The sequence below is a fragment of the Podarcis pityusensis genome (genome assembly GCF_964106645.2).
Source record: "Podarcis pityusensis genome assembly, chromosome: W".
In the NCBI taxonomy this organism is placed as follows: Eukaryota; Metazoa; Chordata; class Lepidosauria; order Squamata; family Lacertidae; genus Podarcis; species Podarcis pityusensis.
The window spans coordinates 6896276-6914823 of record NC_138045.1 but is presented as its reverse complement, the minus strand read 5'-3'; the positions used below and the strand labels follow the sequence as shown (position 1 = coordinate 6914823).

At 46.7% G+C, this 18548-nt stretch overlaps 1 protein-coding gene and 1 long non-coding RNA gene across 2 annotated transcripts in view; one reads left to right on the top strand and one right to left on the bottom strand.

Moving 5' to 3' along the window:
- The window catches only part of LOC308467842, an 87282-nt gene that overhangs the window by 32973 nt on the left and 35761 nt on the right, over positions 1-18548 (top strand). The window lies entirely within an intron of this gene.
- LOC308467618 (inositol polyphosphate 5-phosphatase OCRL-like) lies at positions 954-13857 on the bottom strand (the record flags this gene model as incomplete). Its single annotated transcript, XM_080989358.1, has 5 exons — positions 954-960; positions 1380-1553; positions 5496-5605; positions 13617-13670; positions 13828-13857. 5 exons carry the CDS (start codon positions 13855-13857, stop codon positions 954-956), a joined length of 375 nt encoding a protein of 124 aa, XP_080845484.1.

The following is an 18548-nucleotide window of genomic DNA, read 5'->3' as shown; positions in this document are numbered from 1 at the left end:
AAGTCTCTGCAGCCCACAAATGTTAAGCCTCCCCTGCTCTACCAAACTCCCAAGGTTTGAGGGAGGAGGGTTGGGAAGAGGAGGGGAAAGGGGGGATGAAAAGGAAACCAAGGCCTTCCCTAGATGACCCTTGGGGTCCCTTTCCAACTCTACAGTTCTCTGATTCCAGAGAGAGACGCGCTGGGCTCCAAGTATCCCTCGCAGGGCTCAGCTCGAAGCCATGGCTTACAATACTGGCTGTCACTGAGCTTGGGGATAAAGGAGAAGTGGAGGGTGACCTGCCCGTTGTTTGTGATCTGGAACTTCTCCTTCTGCAGCTACCGGAACTTCACATTCTCAAACGGAAACTGCAGAGCAAAAAGGGGGGGGGGGGAGGAAAGAGAGTGCTTGCCTTCAGCAGAGGCAAGGAAACGTGCTCCAGGGGGAAGTTTGTCCTTGGCCCCGGGCTCTCATTTAGGGGACTGCACATGCAACAGGTCCACGTGGGGCTCTCCAGATCTTGCTGCACTTGCCACTGGCCATGTTGGCTGGGGATGATGGGAGTTGTAGTCCAGCATCTGGAGGGCAACACGCTGGCTACCCCTGGAGTCTTTGCCTGCGAGGAAGAGGAAGAGGCTGCCGCTCAGTGGAAGGGCATCTGCCTTGCATGCAAAGGTCCCAGGTTCTATCCCCAGCATCTCCAGGTAGGGCTGGGAGAGATCCCCCGGAAATCCTGGGGAACCGCTCAAGACTGAGCTAGATGGGCCAAGGGCTTCTTTTCCCCCTGGTCTTTTTGCAGCAAACCCTCTTTAAGGGGTTGGAGAGGATCCTATTCGTCTTTACCTCCCTCCAGGGAGGGAAGGAATTCATTCTCCATCCTGTCCATCAACTGAACAATATCTTCAAACACTTTCTGGTACCGTCGGTCAGCCACAACCTTCACCTATGGGGGGGGTAGAGCACATTTGTTGGGGCTATGGACTAAAAGGGGGGGGCACGAGTTAAGAGCAGAAAGGCCTGATGCACCCCCCTGTTCCCAGCCCTGAAAGAGGCAAGTACTGTAACTCTGAGAGCTTCCCCAGGATGGCAGCGGCTGTGACTTCCAGACCCATTGGGCTGAAGCCAAATGCTCCAAGCCAAGTACCGCAGAAGCTCCATTGCATGAATGGAGCCAACGGTTAAGGTATACAGTTCAGCCCATGTGGTCTGCCATGCCTGCAGGAGCAGCGTGTACTCAGAAGAGTGGAGAATGGAAGCCTAGGGATTTAACAGAGCCAAAACCTGCCCACTCCTTGCACCGGAAGTCATTGGCCAAGGAGGAGCTCTGTGGAAAGGGGCCTGGTTGTTGGTCAGGGCTTGCCCAGATTCGAGGAGGTGCCACATAGCAGGCAACTAAAAACCCTGAATAGACGATAGCCCTGGCCAGGGCAGGTGTTACCCCTGTGAGGAAGAGGGAGCTGACGGGCTTGTGGTCGCTCCTTTTCAATTCCATGTGGCTTCGGTAGCTGAGCTGATTCACGCTGCCTCCTCTCCAGAGGATTGGCTCACACCATGCTGGCACACGGCACTTCCCACTGCAAGGAGACAGGAGAGACACCAGGACTGTTGGACTGGCTGAGGCAACACACAAGGCTCACACAGTCAAACTTTGGCTTCACACATGGCGTGTGATCTTGACCACGGTCAAGAGCTGGAGATGATGGGGCTTGGGAGTCCAACTTCTGAAGGGGCGGACCTTGCAGGTGTGCAGGCATTTTGCCTCATGGAGAGAGTTGTTAGGAAATCAAAAGCTGCCTTCTACCAGGTCAGAATGAATTTCTGACCTCCCCCAGTTTGGATTCCTACATTGCAGGGGGTTGGACTAGATGACCCTCGTGATCCCTTCCAACCCCACAATTAATTAAGTCTACTCTGGCTGGCAGCAGCTCTCTGTGGCCCAATCCTTTTTCAGGTGGAGGTGCCTTTCAACTTGAGACTCTGCATACAAAGCATATGGCACACCACCAAATGATGATCCTTCCCCAAAGCAAGGGGCCCCGTTATTCTTGTTCAGACACTATTTTTTCAGTGATCCAAAAGACCCTTTCTGGCACCTGAAATGCTGCCCAAAGGAGCCTGCCCTTTTCCGGCTTCGTCACTACATGTTCCGCCTGTCCTTTTGATTTCCCCATTACCACAGCAAGAGCAATTAAACTAGCAGGCCTAGGTGGCTTCTGACAGTTGTCCAGAACCACAAGAATATGCCAAATCCTGGATGGTGAGGCTCAATGGCTACTAGCCATAATGGCCACAGAACATACTCCACCAAGAGAAGCAGTATGGCTTGGAGGAGGGGAGCGTGCTGTTGCACTCAGGTCCTGTTTGTGGGCTCCCCAAGAGGCATCTCATTGGCCAATGTGAGAACAGGATGCTGGGCCAGATGGACCAATGGCCTGATCCAGCAGGGCTGCTCTCATGTTCTTATGCCCTGGCAGACTCATCTTGAGAGAGCACCAAGTCTAATTCCCAGACTTCCTTGACACAAACAGGATTCTCTGCTTATACACGCCATGAAACAGAGGATGCTGGTTATCAGGACAAATGTGGGGGAAAGGCTGCTTGTGGAAAAGGAGCCAAAACATTTCCAGAGACTTTGAGCAGGGATGGCTTGAGGAAGACAACATATCACAGCCTTGCATTTCACAACTCGCCTAGCAGCCTTTGGCAACCAGGAATTCCATGCAAGCAAAGTGAGCAGGTGAAGGAGTGTAGCACCCTGCTTGTGGTTAACGCTTAGCTGGAATGAAATATTCAACGCAGCAATAGAGAAATTAAAATAATAATTTATTTGTCAGACAAATAAATGAGAGACACAGTGGTATATGAATACCAAAGCTCTGCCCACTCCAGCCCTGATGGCCAGCACTTAAATTTCCTCAGCCCAGCCCCCTTGCTCCTCCTTTGGCTGCCTCTGTCCAATCAGCCTGGTTGAAATTCCTATTGGCTGTTTGCTAGAACCAATCATAAAAGATAGACCCATTTCCTATTACCTTTTATGGGAGACAAAGAGCTATATTTCCTTCTATCCATAAATGGCAGACAAGTAGCCATATATCTTACATTTGCCTCGACCAGGCACCTTAATTACCAGATCATCTTTGCCCTATTGCCCTATTGCCCTTTCACTCCAAAACAGATGGCTAAAACAGATGGCTCATGGTTTTAATTTTTGTCTTAAACAGAGATCTTGGGTTCACCTTCTCACACACCATCAATGAAATAAGAATCTAACATAAGAATCTAACATTTCTTACTTTCTAAATCCTTTGCATAATTACATTTAAGCCAATATATTTCATACATAACATATATAGATTTTTAGAAGAAAAGGCCTTTTCAAAGTAAAAAGGAACTTAGTAAAAACAGTTTCCAAAAGCAACCCCTTAAATTTACACCCCCCTTTCAAGCCAGCTGCTGTTTCTATTAGCTCTTGCCCTTTAACCTTAGGAAGATGTGGCTCGAGTCTGATGGGAGGCACATGGTATTTTCTGTTAAACAATAAATTTCACTATTTACCAACTCTTAATTAGTGTTTTTGCAGCTTGATTGTATTCTGTAATTTGTATGGTCAATATGACCTTTTGCTCCCAGCCTGTAATTTCCTTTTACAACTATAAGAAACGTGTCTCCTGTTATAAATCGGGGGGGGGGGGCTGTTCAAGGAGATAAACATCTGCCAAAGTTCTTAGCCAGCTGCTTTATGCCTGGCATGACAAGCCTTGATCAGATGCCTCAGGAGAGCTGGATCTCTCTCTTCCTCCGTGGCTTGGTGTCCATTCTGGCTGCAGAGGAAAGGAAGTCCATCCAGCCCTCAACTCTAGCCCTCTTCCAACAGCTTGCTTAGCAGAAAACCATTTTTAAAATATATGTTTTACTAGCCTGCTCAGGAGGATGGAAAGGCAGGACACTACTAGCATCTCAGCAGACTAGGAAAAACAAACAAGCCTTGCAGAAGAATGATTGAGAGGACTTACTTACAAAGGCTCAACTATCTTTTTTTAAAAAAAATAATATTAATTGATTTTCCAACCATTTACACACAATAAAACAGAAAAAAACAAAAAAGAAAAAGAAAAAGCAAAGAAGAAAAAGAGAAAAAAGATAAGATTAACAAAACAAGACGCAAACCATTTAAAGCACAAAACAATTTCAATGTCTTAACTTTCATTCCCGTATTTCCACGACCTCCTCACACCTCCCTTTTTGTATTCCACTTCTATTAATTGTTTCAGCAATTCCTTTCCATCTTCCTCTGTTTTCTATCCTATAATTATCTTAACATATTCTAATCTTATTTTTCCCTTTAATACTCTATTAGTCTATTTATACTTAATTCCTTATAACATTTCTACTAAAACCATATAACTTCATTCCAACATTTTTCTAACATTCATTATTTTTGCAATATTTCTATACATAGTCTTAAACTTTTTCCAGTCTTCTTCCACCGACTCTTCTCCCTGGTCTCGGATTTCTGCCAGTCGTTTCCGCCAATTCCATATAGTCCATCAACTTCATCTGCCATTCTTCCCGGATAGATAAATCTTGTGTCTTCCAGTACTTCACAATGAGTATTCTTGCTGCTATTGTTGCATACATGTGACAAATTCTATCCTTCTTTAACACCAATTGACCGACCATGCCCAGAAGAAAGGCCTCTGGTTTCTTCAAAAGGGTATATTTAAATACCTTTTTCATTTCGTTATGAATCATCTCCCAGAGTGTCTTAATCCTTGGGCATGTCCACCAAAGATGAACTCTAATCCTCAAATCCGTCTCTTTTTCCTTAAGTTCAGTCATAGCGAGCGTCAACTTATGTTCATCAAATTGCCTCTGTAGGGCTGGGGCTCTCTTTCTCTCCAGTTGTGTTTCTGTACCTTCAACAGCAACAGCTTTTTCCTTGACTTCCTCCACAGCTTGCCATATCAAAATAGGTTCTTGTATCAATTTCTGGGTGGTTTCTGTATTGGTATTGTCCATACTCCCTGCATTCAAGTCAACCTCAACAATTGAAACGTCCACTTTCGCATTTATCATGTCCATTTTCCTGTGAAGCTGATCCAATGAATCATTTATCTTATATAATGCAGCCACCAAAGCCTCTTCTGTCGACATTCCTCTTAGTTTCAAATGTACTAGTACAGAGACAGCAACAAAAAGAACAGGAGGGCCTAATATTAGACCTCTCCTGGGTTGTTACCAAGTCCTCCCAGACCTTAATGTTTTATCAACAGTTGACTGGTCTGTTTTTCCTCTTCCATTTACCATAACATTTGAAAGATTCAAGGTCAGTCCCAGAGTCTCACGGTTTTTAACTTGCAGCTGGAAATTCCCCTAGTCCAACTCTTGTAAATCAACCAGTTTCAAAGGCTTCCACTAGGGGGAAACAGTTTCTCTTTGTAACAGTCAATAGTATCCTCTTTTAAACAATCCAAAGTTAGTTTCAAATTAGTTTCAACTACCAAGCAGGCGCTTACCTGGAGTCCCAGCGATCTGTTTTAGAGTCGAATTTGTACGTCGGGATGAACTTGATCTCTCCCTCTGTGAAATCAGCAAAAGCTGTCTTTTGGGTACGCTGAATGTTCAGCTAAAGCCAAAAAGAAATCGCTGTCAGTGTTTGTAAAAAGCAAAAAAAAGAAGGAAAGGGTTCTGACCTCCCTTTGTCTCTTCAGCCTGGTCCTCGGACCCTTGTCTGCATAAAAGAGTCCACGAGAATATCCTTGCAGAGTTTTATTCTTAAAAGTCTTTGTGCAAAACACGACTGAAGAACTGTACACACCAACACCAGCACCAGCACCAGCACGCACCAACCAACCAACCAACCAACCAACCAACCAACCAACCAACCCAAACACCAGCCTCAGCACAAACTAACATTTCTCACTTTATATATACAACCTGCTGCAGGCCGCTGAGTCATGCTGACCCAGCTTTATTCGCATTAAAGAAACAGCGGTCATTCTAGCCGTGACACCCCTTCTGTTTCTTAAATGCGAAAAACCCCAACAGAAACAATACATACATACATTATATACATAAACCCAGTTTTGTCATCAATTCATTATGACATGTTGCTGGCAAAGGCTTGGTAAACAAATCAGCAATATTATCTTGTGACTGACAATACTCCAGTTTGATTACCCCATTCTGTACACAATCTCTAACATTCGCATGACGGATAGCAATATGTTTTGGTGCGGATTTCATTATTTCCGAGCCCGCTAATGCAATGCACGATTGGCTATCTTCATACACTTGAATAGGCAAATCTACTTTACAATCTAGATCTTTTAGTATCTATATAAACCACATGATTTCATTGCATGCTAGCGACAGGCTCCCATATTCTGCCTCACAGGATGAGGTCGCAACAAATCCTTGTTTCTTTGACCTCCATCCAATTATGGAATTGGCAAACATCATAACCATTCCACTTGTAGATTTTCTGGTAGCTACACAGCTTCCCCAGTCCGCATCAACAAATACTTCTAGTTTTTCGTCTTGTGTAGTAGATATCTTCAAACATACATTTAATGTCCCCTTTAGATATCTGATAAGCCTTTTCAAAGCACACCAATCAGCAGTACTGGGTTTAGATACACGTTGACTCAGAACATTTGTAGCGCATGCAATGTCTGGCCTTGACCACTGGCTTAAATACAACAGTGATCCTATTTTTGAGTGATACAACTCAGGCTGATCAAATTCATCATCACACACTGTCTTTGGGAAATCTGGTGTCATGGGAGTCTGAACTGGCTTACAGTTTTCCATGCCAAACTGCTCTATCAAATGAAGAATTTTCTCTTTCTGGCTCAATAGGAAGCTTCCATCAGCTTCCTGCCTTACTTCTACTTACAGGCCCTAAGGCTTTAAGCTTAAACCTTTTTCCCAGTTGACTTGTGAGCTTCTGGATCTCATCTGTGGAACTGCCTGCTACAAGCAAATCACCAACAAAGACTAAGAGCATTAGATATTTGTTGCCTGTCCCCTTGGTGTACAGGCATGGATCAGCCACACTCCTTTTAAAACCAATTTTTACAAGGGCTTCATTTAAACACTGGTTCCAACACCTTCCACTTTGTTTGAGACCATAAACAGCTTTTTTCAAACGCCAGACTGCACCATTCCCCTCTTCAAACCCAGGGGGTTGTCTCATTAACACTTCATGGTCTAAATTTGCAGGCAGATATGCAGCATCAACATCAAAATGGTGCACTGCTAGTTGTCTTACAGCAGCAATGGAAAGCATTAAACGGAAAGTTTCACTCTTTACAGTGGGAGAAAACACTTCATCATAACTCTCCCCTTTAATTTGAGTGAACCCTCTGGCTACTAATCTGGCTCGAAAACATGGTTCCCCAGATGCAAGGGTTTTTCTTTTGTAAACCCACTTGCATGACACCACTCTGCCACCAGGTGGCGGCATTATAACCTCAAACACTTTGTTACGTTTAAAAGAGTCCATTTCTTCTTTCATGGCTTGTTGCCACAAAGCATGTTCTCCAGGGGGTAAGTCTAAGATTTCATTATAACTTTGTGGTTCCACACAACTCACATTGCATACTCTCACTCCTCCTAGGGTCAAACGCTGAGGAGGTAAACCCTTGTTTAAACGCTGGGAGCGCCTAGGCACAAGTACTTCTTCTCCCCCCCCTTATCTCTGGCTCTTCTTCCTCTTCCTCTAGAGAAGTATTATCTATTGCCACATCCTTTGGGGAAATCTGTGCCTCCTCCTCATCCTGCTCCTGTGTTGCCAATGGCGTAGAAGAAGCCTCTTCTCTTACCTGCAGGGGCAGTAGGCAATCTGGGTTGGCATGGATCGCAGTCCATCTGTCCTGGTCAGCAAAGTCTGCGCTTCGTGACAGAACCAAGCGTCCTGGGCATAAATTGAAACGCCACCCTTTGCCATAGGACTGATATCCCACAAACCGCAGTTTCTGTGCTCTAGCGCCCCCTTTCTGGCGCTGAGCTTTGGGGATATTTACATGTGCCCAAGCACCCCAGTTATGGAGCATTGTCCACTCTGGTTCTTTCCCAAACAACACACGATAAGGAATATCTTTTATAGAGCTAGACCAGGTTCTATTAATCAAAAAGTTCACTGTCAGAAAATCCTCGCCCCACAGCCTATGGTTGTGACCCAATCCTGCATCCACTAGCAGGCAGTCCTTTACTGACTGTATTACAGCCCCACGTCTTTCACACAGACCATTTTCAGCAGGGCTATAAGGGTTAGTCAAACGATGAGTGATCCCCTTACATTGCAACCATGCCCCAAATTGTTTGTTCAGAAATTCTCCGCCCCTATCTGTTTGCAGCTGCACAACAGGCTGAGCGAAGAGCTTTTCAGCTTGGGCAACCCATTCTCTGAATGTGGAGAAACACTCAGATTTCTGCTTTAACAAAAACAGCCAACTAAAACGTGATTTATCATCTATTACCAGAAAAGCATATCTGGCGCCCCCTTCAGTCTTCTGTGGGAAAGGGCCTATCACGTCACAATGGACAAGTTCTAAAACCTCTTTAGATACTCTGTCACTTTTAGAAGCCACAGGCTTCCTCTTAGATTTGGCCATTTTACATACATTGCAATCTAGGAAACGCTATTTACTTTTAGGTTCTTGCACACCTTTTGCATCTCTGAAAGCACATGGAAATTGGCGTGACCCAGTTTTCTGTGCAGTTCATGTACACACCCCTTATGAACTGGCAAATTTTCCTGAACCACCTGGGCTGCTTTAACAGGCTTGTCCTGCATTACATATAACCCATTTTCCAACTTTGCATGGCCACATACCCGAGTTCCATTCTTTATCAGACAACCATCCTGTGTGAAGTTAACACTATACCCTGCATTAATCAAACAGCTTACAGACAGCAAACTATAGTCCAAACTGCTGACAAACAGAGTCTCTGGTAGAGTAGTGTTCAAGCACTGCAGGAAACATGTTCCCTGGCCATCAATCTTGCTTCTACGACCATCAGCAAGATAGATTGAGTCTTTTCCATCGGCTGGCTTCTCCAGGGTCTTAAAGTCCTCCCGACTGTTGCAGATAATCCTGCTACTCCCAGAGTCCAGCAACCATGTTCCTCGAGGTATCTTTCTCTCCTCTCGAGAAAATGCAGACACAAACTGAGCAGAACGTGTGTTCTTCTTCCCTGAAGAGAACCCCTTCTGCTTATGTTTCTGCGTCGATTGCTGTCTCTGCTCCACGTCGTCTCCTGGAAGTCTTGCCCTGCATTGACGTTGGAGATGCCCGGCTTGGTTGCATCTATAGCACCTCCTCACCGCCATGGCCAAGTCCAAACCTTGACGTTGCTCCATTGGCAGATTCTGCTGCTGGCCCCCTCGGCTGTAACTCCTCCGTTCTTGGGGTTCAGCCTGTCTATCTGACCTTCTTTCTGCTTCTTCGGTCAATCTTCCAACCACCTACTCAAGGGTCAGATCTCGGGGAGGCATACTCTCCATGCTGTTAATCACAGGCAACCAGCTTTCAGGCAAACTTGAAAGGATAATGTAGGTTTGGTCAGTCTCATCATAATGCTTACCTCTCTGCTGTAGTTACAGATAGGTAGCCGTGTTGGTCTGCCATAGTCAAAATAAAAAAAATTCTTCCAGTAGCACCTTTAAGACCAACTAAGTTAGTTCTTGGTATGAGCTTTCGTGTGCAAGCACACTTCTTCAGATACACTGAAACAGAAGTTGCCAGATCCTTCTATATAGTGAGAAGGTGGGGAGGGGTTCTGACCTCCCTTTGTCTCTTCAGCCTGGTCCTCGGACCCTTGTCTGCATAAGAGAGTCCACGAGAATATGCTTGCAGAGTTTTATTCTTAAAAGTCTTTGTGCAAAACACGACTGAATAACTATACACACCAGCACCAACCAACCCAAACACCAGCCTAAGTCTCAGACTAACATTTCTCACTATATATATACAACCTGCTGCAAGCCGCTGAGTCATGCTGACCCAGCTTTATTCGCATTAAAGAAACAGCGGCCATTTTAGCCGTGACAGAGAAGCAAAAGACCCCCTGTTGCCTGACAATGGAGTTTATTAACAGCCACTGTTGTGCTGGAAGACCAAGGTGAAGTACTAGTAGGTTAAAGGTAAAGGTAAAGGGACCCCTGACCATTAGGTCCAGTCGTGACCGACTCTGGGGTTGCGGCGCTCATCTCGCGTTATTGGCTGAGGGAGCTGGCGTACAGCTTCCGGGTCATGTGGCCAGCATGACTAAGTCGTTTCTGGTGAACAAGAACAGCACACAGAAACAGTGTTTACCTTCCCGCCGGAGCGGTACCTATTTATCTACTTGCACTTTGACGTGCTTTCGAACTGCTAGGTTGGCAGGAGCAGGGACAGAGCAAGGGGAGCTCACCCCGTCGCGGGGATTCAAACCGCCGACCTTCTGATCGTCAAGCCCTAGGCTCTGTGGTTTAACCCACAGCGCCACCCGCGTCCCTACTAGTAGGTTAGCCAAGTGCAAAAAAAGGGGTATACCTGCTGAAATCCTATCTTATACACAATTATTAAAGGTACAGGATGCTTGTGCTTTTTTGCCCCATGTCATCTTAAATTACTTTGCTGCATCACACGACAGGAAAATCCTCTAACTCAGGAGCAGCAGACACGTGGCCCTCACAATGCTGCAGAACTACAATTCCCATCATCCCTGATTACTGGCCATGATGGCTGGAGCCAACAGGAACTGCAGCTCAGTAACATCTGGCAGACCACAGGTTAGCTATACCTCCAATAGACAATGTTATATGTACCAATAATCCATACAAACTGTTAACCGCCACCAGAATACACCCCCGACACTATGAGCAACTGCAAAACCATCCTTTTGCAGGTGTGGCAAGGTGTACAAGAATTAACAGGGTATAAATCCAAGGACTCCCTGGCAGACGAGGGAGGGGCATCCCTCGCAGAGGATTTGAATGCCTTTTTTGCCCGTTTTGAAGTAACATCTGCAGCAACACCTGCTGAGGCGTTACCAACACCACCACCACTCCCTGTGAAGGCTTTGCCATCATCACCACCATTACCATCATCAGTACAAAGGAATGTAGTAGTCTCTGTGGAAAAAGAAGAGATGAGGAAGGTGTTGAAGGGAATCAACCCAAGGAAGGCCACAGGGCCAGATGGGGTAGCTGGAAGGGTATTGAGAGACTGTGCAGATCAACTAGCAGGAGTTTTCACTGGGATTTTAAATCGGTCCCTAGCCCAGGCTATTGTTCCATCCTGCCTAAAGTCCTCTATTATCGTTCCAATAGCAAAAAAATCTAACCCGGAAGATCTGAATGATTTTCGTCCAGTAGCACTCACACCTATAATCATGAAGTGCTTTGAAAAGCTGGTCATTGCCTGCCTACCAGAGGGACTGGACACATTCCAATTTGCTTATAAAACGAAAAGATCGACAGAGGACGCTGTTGCGATTGCCCTCCATGCCGTCCTTGCACATTTGGAGCAGCGGGGGGGGTTATGCCAGACTGCTTTTTTAAGATTTCAGCTCGGCATTTAATACCATTCTACCACAACGTCTGATGTGTAAACTGGAAGATCTGGGGCTTCCGTTATCACTTTGTGGGTGGATATTGGACTTTTTGTCAGACCGCCCCCAGAGGGTTCGGTTGGGCCCTTATACCTCTAATATGCTTAAGACTAACACAGGAACACCACAGGGATGCGTACTCAGTCCACTCCTTTATATTCTCTACACGTACGATTGTGTCGCTACTCACCCTAATAACAGGGTTGTTAAATTTGCAGATGACACAACCGTGATTGGGCTCATCCCTGAAAGGGAGGGTGAAACGGATTATAGAGATGAGGTGGAGCGGCTGACAGAGTGGTGCAGAGCTAAGAACTTGCTCATAAATACAAGGAAGACAAAGGAGCTTGTGGTGGACTTCAGGAGACAGAAGAGCAACGTCCAGCCACTTTTGATTGATGGGGTCTGTGTGGAGAGGGTAACAACGTTCAGATTTTGGGGCATTGAATTACAAGAGGATCTGTCCTGGAGTGTCAACACAAGGGGGCTTGTGAAGAAGGCGCAGCAGAGACTGTACTTTTTGAGAATACTAAGGAAAAACCATCTTCCGCAGAAACTGCTGCTTGCCTTCTATCACTGTGCCATTGAGAGCGTGCTTACTTATGGCTTATGTGTGTGGTACGGAAGCTGTACTACCCAGGACAGGATGGGGTTGTGCAGGGTTGTTAAGGCAGCAGAGAGCATTGTTGGCTGCCCACTCTCCACCTTAGAGCAGATTTATGCCACAAGGTGCCATAGGAAGGCACTGGACATAGTAAAAGATCCATCGCATCCTGGTCACTGTCTCTTCGAGCTCTTGCCGTCGGGACGGAGATACAGGACGATGAAGACAAGAACGAGCCGTCTTAAGAACAGCTTCTTCTCCAGAGCGATCTCGGCCCTGAATGGGAAGCCCGGACTTTGAAAGTCATCTAATCTCCCTTGCTGTATTATACTGTATTGTTTAATTAGTGTTTTTATGGAGCAGTCAAGTAATTTCTTTGTCCCCGAAGGGGGCAATGACAATAAAGATATTATTATTATTATTATTATTATTATTATTATTATTATTATTATTATTATTTTGCATCCTACGTTGGCTCCCAGGACGTTTCTGAGCACAATTCTCGGTGTTGGCGCCAACCTTTAAAGCCCTAATTGGCCTCAGCCCTGAAAGAGTGTCTCCATCCCCATTGTTCAGCCCAGGCATCAGGGTCCAGCACCGAGGGCCTTCTGGCGGTTTCCTCACTGTGAGAAGCGAAGTTACAGGGAACCAGGCAGAGGGCCTTCTGAGTAGTGGCACCTGCCCTGTGGGACACCCTTCCATCAGATGTCAAGGAGATAAGTAACTATACAGCCTTTAGGGAAGTTTTTAATGTTTTATTATGGTTTTGCATATGTTGGAAGTCTGAGGCTGCCCCCCTTGCCTTCCTTGCAGCATCCTTTTCAAAGGGCTAAGGCATGACTACGCTCACAGAGTTTAAATCCACCATAAGGTGCAGCAATCAGGCCTCTGTTTCAACACAAAATACCAATGATCCTTATGCCAAGTGGGAGAAAGGTCGTCAACATGATGAACACACAAATCTTGGAGAGAAAAATGTAAAACAAAAAGCATCAGCAATTTTATTGGACTTAATGGAAGTCTCTGCTGATAAGAACATGTGAGCAACACAGATTTTCCAGACAGATGCAAAACCTAGAGCAGGAAACCTTAGACCTTTAGATATTGCTGGACAGCAGCTATGCTGGGGCTGATGGGAGTCCAACAACATCTGGAGCGTGTGCTGAGCTAGGAAAGCCCTCTAACTGGGAAATTGCAGAGCAGTCCTACTTATTCCAAAGCAACCCTCCAACTTAACTGGGACTTGCTTCTAATTCAGGTTGCACAAACCTGCAACCTTAAAAAGCATTTGTAGAAGTCGCAGTCATCCTATGTTCTTTGCTCCTAACTGTCTGAAAGTGGTTTCTCTAGCCTAGGCTGGGGTATCCCAGACAAAGGAAATAAACAGGGCAATATCCTAAACCACCACATATAACACAAAGATGTCTCTCACCTGGCCGTAGGTCAGAAGTCTCTGAAGCTCATTTTTAGTGATCAGATGACAATGCTGGAAAAAAGCAAAGAAACCACAGCTACAGGCTAGCTCACGGGGGCGGGGGGCAGCCTGCTGCCACTTCCTGCAATATGTAGTAAGACTGATAACTAGGATTGGGCAGTATGATCATATTAGGCTAGTGCTCTGTGAACTAGACTGGCTCTTGCACTGCTTCCAGGCCCAATTCAGAGTATCCCATTTGGCCTTTAAAGTGTTTCAAGGTTTGGGAAAAGGGTACCAGAAGAAGGCCCACTTATTTTTGGACTGCCTCTCCACTGACTAGAATCGTTAGCAGGGGCAGCCCTTTCCCAGGGAACTCCTGCTCTTTCAAGTATGGCAGGGCCTTTTCAGTCATGGCACCCGACCTTTCAGAATAATCTCCCAAAGAGGTTCACCTGGCCCCTGCTTTGATGTCCTTTCAGCAAAGACTTTTAGAATTTCCCCTGGTTCTTGAATTCATGGGCAGGGCGCTTGTGGCCCTCCAAACCCTGCTGTACTACACAGGAACATAGGAAGCTACCTTATATTGAGGCAGACCATTGACCCATCAAGCTCAGGACGGACTACATGGACTGGCAGCTGCTTTCAGGCAGAGATCATGCCCAGCCCTATCTGCACACACTGGTGACTGAGCCGGGAACCTTCTCCATGCAAAATGGCCGCTCTGCTTTTGCATTACTGCCCTTAACAAACTGCAACTCCCACCCCGATCACTGGAGAAGTTGCCCACATTTGCTATAATCTAATCTAGTACATCTCTGCCACTCGGTTTATGTTGCTCTCTACTGGCTGCTCTAGTAGAAACCTTAGTGGTGCAGCTGCAGCAGCAGGGATCGCCGACACTGCACCCTCCTGGTGTTGCTGAATTGGAACTCTCATGAGCCCCAGTCTTCAAGGCCAGTTCTTAGCAATTATGGGAATTTTGGTCTATCAACATTTGGAGAGCACTATGCTGCCTGCCATAAAGAAGGCTGATCACCGAAGAATGGATGCTTTTGAATTCTGGTGCTGGAGGAGACTCCTGAGAGTCCCATAGACTGCAAGAAGATCAAACCTCTCCATTCTGAAGGAAATCAGCCCTGAGTGCTCACTGGAAGGACAGATCGTGAAGCTGAGGCTCCAAGACTTTGGCCACCTCATGAGAAGAGAAGACTCCCTGGAAAAGACTCTGGTGTTGGGAAAGATGGAGGGCACAAGGAGAAGGGGACGACAGAGGACGAGATGGTGGGACCGTGTTCTCGAAGCTACCAGCATGAGTTTGACCAAACTGCGGGAGGCAGTGGAAGACAGGAGGGCCTGGCGTGCTCTGGTCCAGGGGGTCACGAAGAAGCGGACACGACTAAACGACTAAACAACAACAAATGCTGCCTACCCTGAGCTACACACAGGCAGGAAAGTTACAGAAACATGACTCAATTTGCTTCTCCAGATAGCGGAGACCAGCAAGTTACATCAGCCAAGGCTCTCTCCCTCCAAGCCCTCGAAACGCACTCGTGTTTCATGATTGTCAGCTGCAGCAGACCCTGGTCAGGGGGCAGGAAGCTCATCTGGGCACAGATATCCTTGTAATCCTGGTTTCGGCACTCAAAGTCTTCCACGTGGGCAGCAAGGTGGGAATTGACAACGCAGAAGCTGGTATTGTTGCAGACAAACCTCGCGGCCACACACCCCTTGTTACCCTGCAGGGGCAGAGCAAAGATGGCTGTTAGAGAGCAAGCAGGAAAGAGGGGGGAACTGGTTGGCAGAGATTAGAAAAACAGATAGACAGACAGAAAGAAAGATTGACGTAGGGAATTCCGCTGTCAGGGTCTACTCCCCATCTTCCCCATGATGCCTGTGCCCACTGTCTCCCTCATCACTTCCTTGATGCGGCTGAGCTGGTCCTTCCTGACAAAGATGAGCAACATCATTCCGACTAGACGCACCAGCTGCACCTAGAAGATGCAAGGTACTGGGATGTCTACCAGCTCTGTTCAGTGCTTGCTGTCCTGGGCCGGCTGGATGCAGATAGGAGTGGCAGGTGGCACCAACTGGGGATCCCCCAAGGGAAGAAGGCTCAGAGCCAGGGAACTGGTGGGGGGACGACGACGCTGAGTCGTCCGAGGGAGAAGAGGGAGCAGACTGTGAGCAAGAGGAGGAAACTGAAGAGGCAGGAGGGCAGGAAGATTCTGTGGCAAACAGCAGCCCAGAATCCGAGGCAGAAGTGGAGGCTGGAGGCGGGGGTCAAGAGGCAGAGATCAGGCAGGCTGCTGAAGAAGCCAGGGGGTCTCCCCATCCTGCTGCGATCAGCTCCCCTCCCTGCTGGTCTCCCAGAACACAGAGAAATTAAGAGGAGGGAGCAAAGACAGGCAAGGTGTCAGAGTCTCAGGTAGCTCGGGAAGGACCAGGGGGAGGAGGAGACTTCAGAGAGTGGTGGGAGGGTAGCAACCTTCAGCCTTCACAACTACCTCACTGGGGCAAGACCTGTTGGGAAAGGTTTCTGTGATCACGAGGCCTGCACGGTTTGGGTTTCTTTGAATAAAGAATGTTGGCTTCTTTTGAATAAAACACCACTGACACCAGGTGTTTTTTCTTGCTAACCTCCTCCTCCTCCTCCTCCTCCTCCTCCTCACTCCAGCTCCTGACAGCTGTCTGGCTGCTGAAGAAATGGGTGGGGTTGGACTTACTTTCTTGTACTTGGATTTGGAACGCAAAGCCTTTTCCACAGCTGTCAGCCACTCTTGCTCCTTTGTCGAGTCCAAGTAGAAGAAAGCCTCTGTGCTCAGGTCCAGCTCCTGGAACCTAATGCCAAAGTGCCAAAGAGAAGGATGTGGAACTGCAGGAATAGGACTCCAATCGGAACAGACGTGCTGGTTAAATATGCAAAGACAACAGGAGCGTGTGGCAGGTAGGATTACAAGGGCAGGCAAGATCAGGACCAAGAACAAACAAGTAATACCAGCCACTTCTTCCTCAGCTTAGCTATTCTGGGCCCCAAAGGAGCTTTGCTAATGGAAGAAAAAAAGCTTTTTCCTTGTATTTTTTAAGATGTGTCAGCCAGCCTGATATCTAAGCACTATCCCAGTAGCCGCAGGCAACCAGAAATTCTTTGAAGGCAAGTGAGTTAGTTGATCTCTCCATTCTTCCTTCACCTGGCAACCTGGTTTCCAGGCGGGCTTTCCGGGAGCAGAAAACCACCTCTCAGATCTGCTGTGCCAAGCTGGTTTGCTAGAAGATTACCCCGTAACACCCTTGTCCTCTTTGCAAACCTCCTAAATGGCTAGCCTTCTGTGTTCCCATGCTAGTCATGAAGGAATGGGCATTCCCGACTCTGAAAACAGCACAGAAATACAGCCTGTCTAGTAAAGGGGTAAAAAGAGCAAGCTTAACAGCCTCTGTAAAACAGATTGTTTCTATTCATGACAGTAGGAGGGAAGTTATATGCAAGACTGTATTCAGTACTGTTCGTGCCTGTAAAGGTTTCGGGACAGACATATTCCGACCCTTCCAATCAGTTCCCCCTAAATTCCAGCTGAAACCAGGTACCTTTTTCATACCACAAATGTTCTTCAGTGGTGAACCATGGCATCTCAAATTCCAGGGGAGCCCTGTACAATGCCAAAATTCAGTGCCCCACGCCTCTCAACGTCTATTCAACATCATAGTTGTGATGTCATAGTTGACATGTAGTTGGTCCACCACAATTGCAAGATTATTGCATCCTTCAGGAATGGTGTGTCCAGCTCCATCTGAGTCATCATCCAGGCACGCTGTGGAGCTGCCTGGATGAGAGATGGGCATCTTTGGCCAGTCAGGGGTAAAGAGCTGGCAAGATCCCCTGTACTGAGCAGAAAAGCAAACTCTTTGGCCTCCGAGATCTCTCCCAACTCTCAGCAGCCCTCAGTGTGAGCCATACTAGAGGAATTTTGTCCTGCTTTTGCTGAGCTACTACACAGGAGCGCACCCCCAGGGGGCCATGATGTGGTAACCCTGGCAAAGCATTGCAGAGCAACTGAGAAAGCAGAATGATGTTTGCGTGGACAGTTCATTAGAAAGCTGCACTATTATTGCATCGAGAGCACTTTGCAGAATACGGCCCCCCTCCAGGCAAAAACTTCTGTCTGGAGGCACAGTAGCTTTCATTTCGGAGGTTGTGGTTTTACATCTTCCTATTTATTTATTTATTTATTTATTCGAAATTATTGATTTATTTCATAAAATTTATACACACCAGATGGTAAGAAACATCAAATCCGTTTACAGAAAGATAAAACCATAAAATCAGGAAAAACCTACAGTACGTTAAATGCTGAAGAAGTGAATACCAGAATAGATCAGAACTCACTCCCAAGGTAAGGGGAAGAGACAGCTTACTCTATGATGTTAACCCTTCATGCACTAATTAGACTGAAGCATGTTGGTTATATGAGACTGGTTATCCTGCACAACATGCTCTCACGCAACCCATGCCCTCCAACTGAAAACCCATTTCCTGGACAATATCAACATTGTGTTTTGTGCCTGTGAACTGCACAGTGAATATTTTTATTAGAAAAGAAAACAGCCCCATATTTCAGCTTCTCAAAGTTGTTTTATTTAGTGCGCTGCTACAGCTTGTCACACCCAAATCCTCCAATGGAATCTGCCAAAGTGCTTTTCCAGGCAAAAGGGGGCAAAAACACAACAGTACTAACGGCCATATGGAACCACACCTCAAAGCTGGATCAGACTTCCCAGATCCTGTAGCCTACATCGGGAGGAAGACTGGGGCAGAGGGGCCTAGAGTGGGAGTCAGAGCTGCTCTTAGGGCTGCATGTCTGAAGCATGGGCAGAAATCTTTGGGTGTGAGGTTGCATGGGGCTGTCTCTTTGTGTTTTGGTGGTGCCAAGCCACCAGCCAGCCACAGGCAGG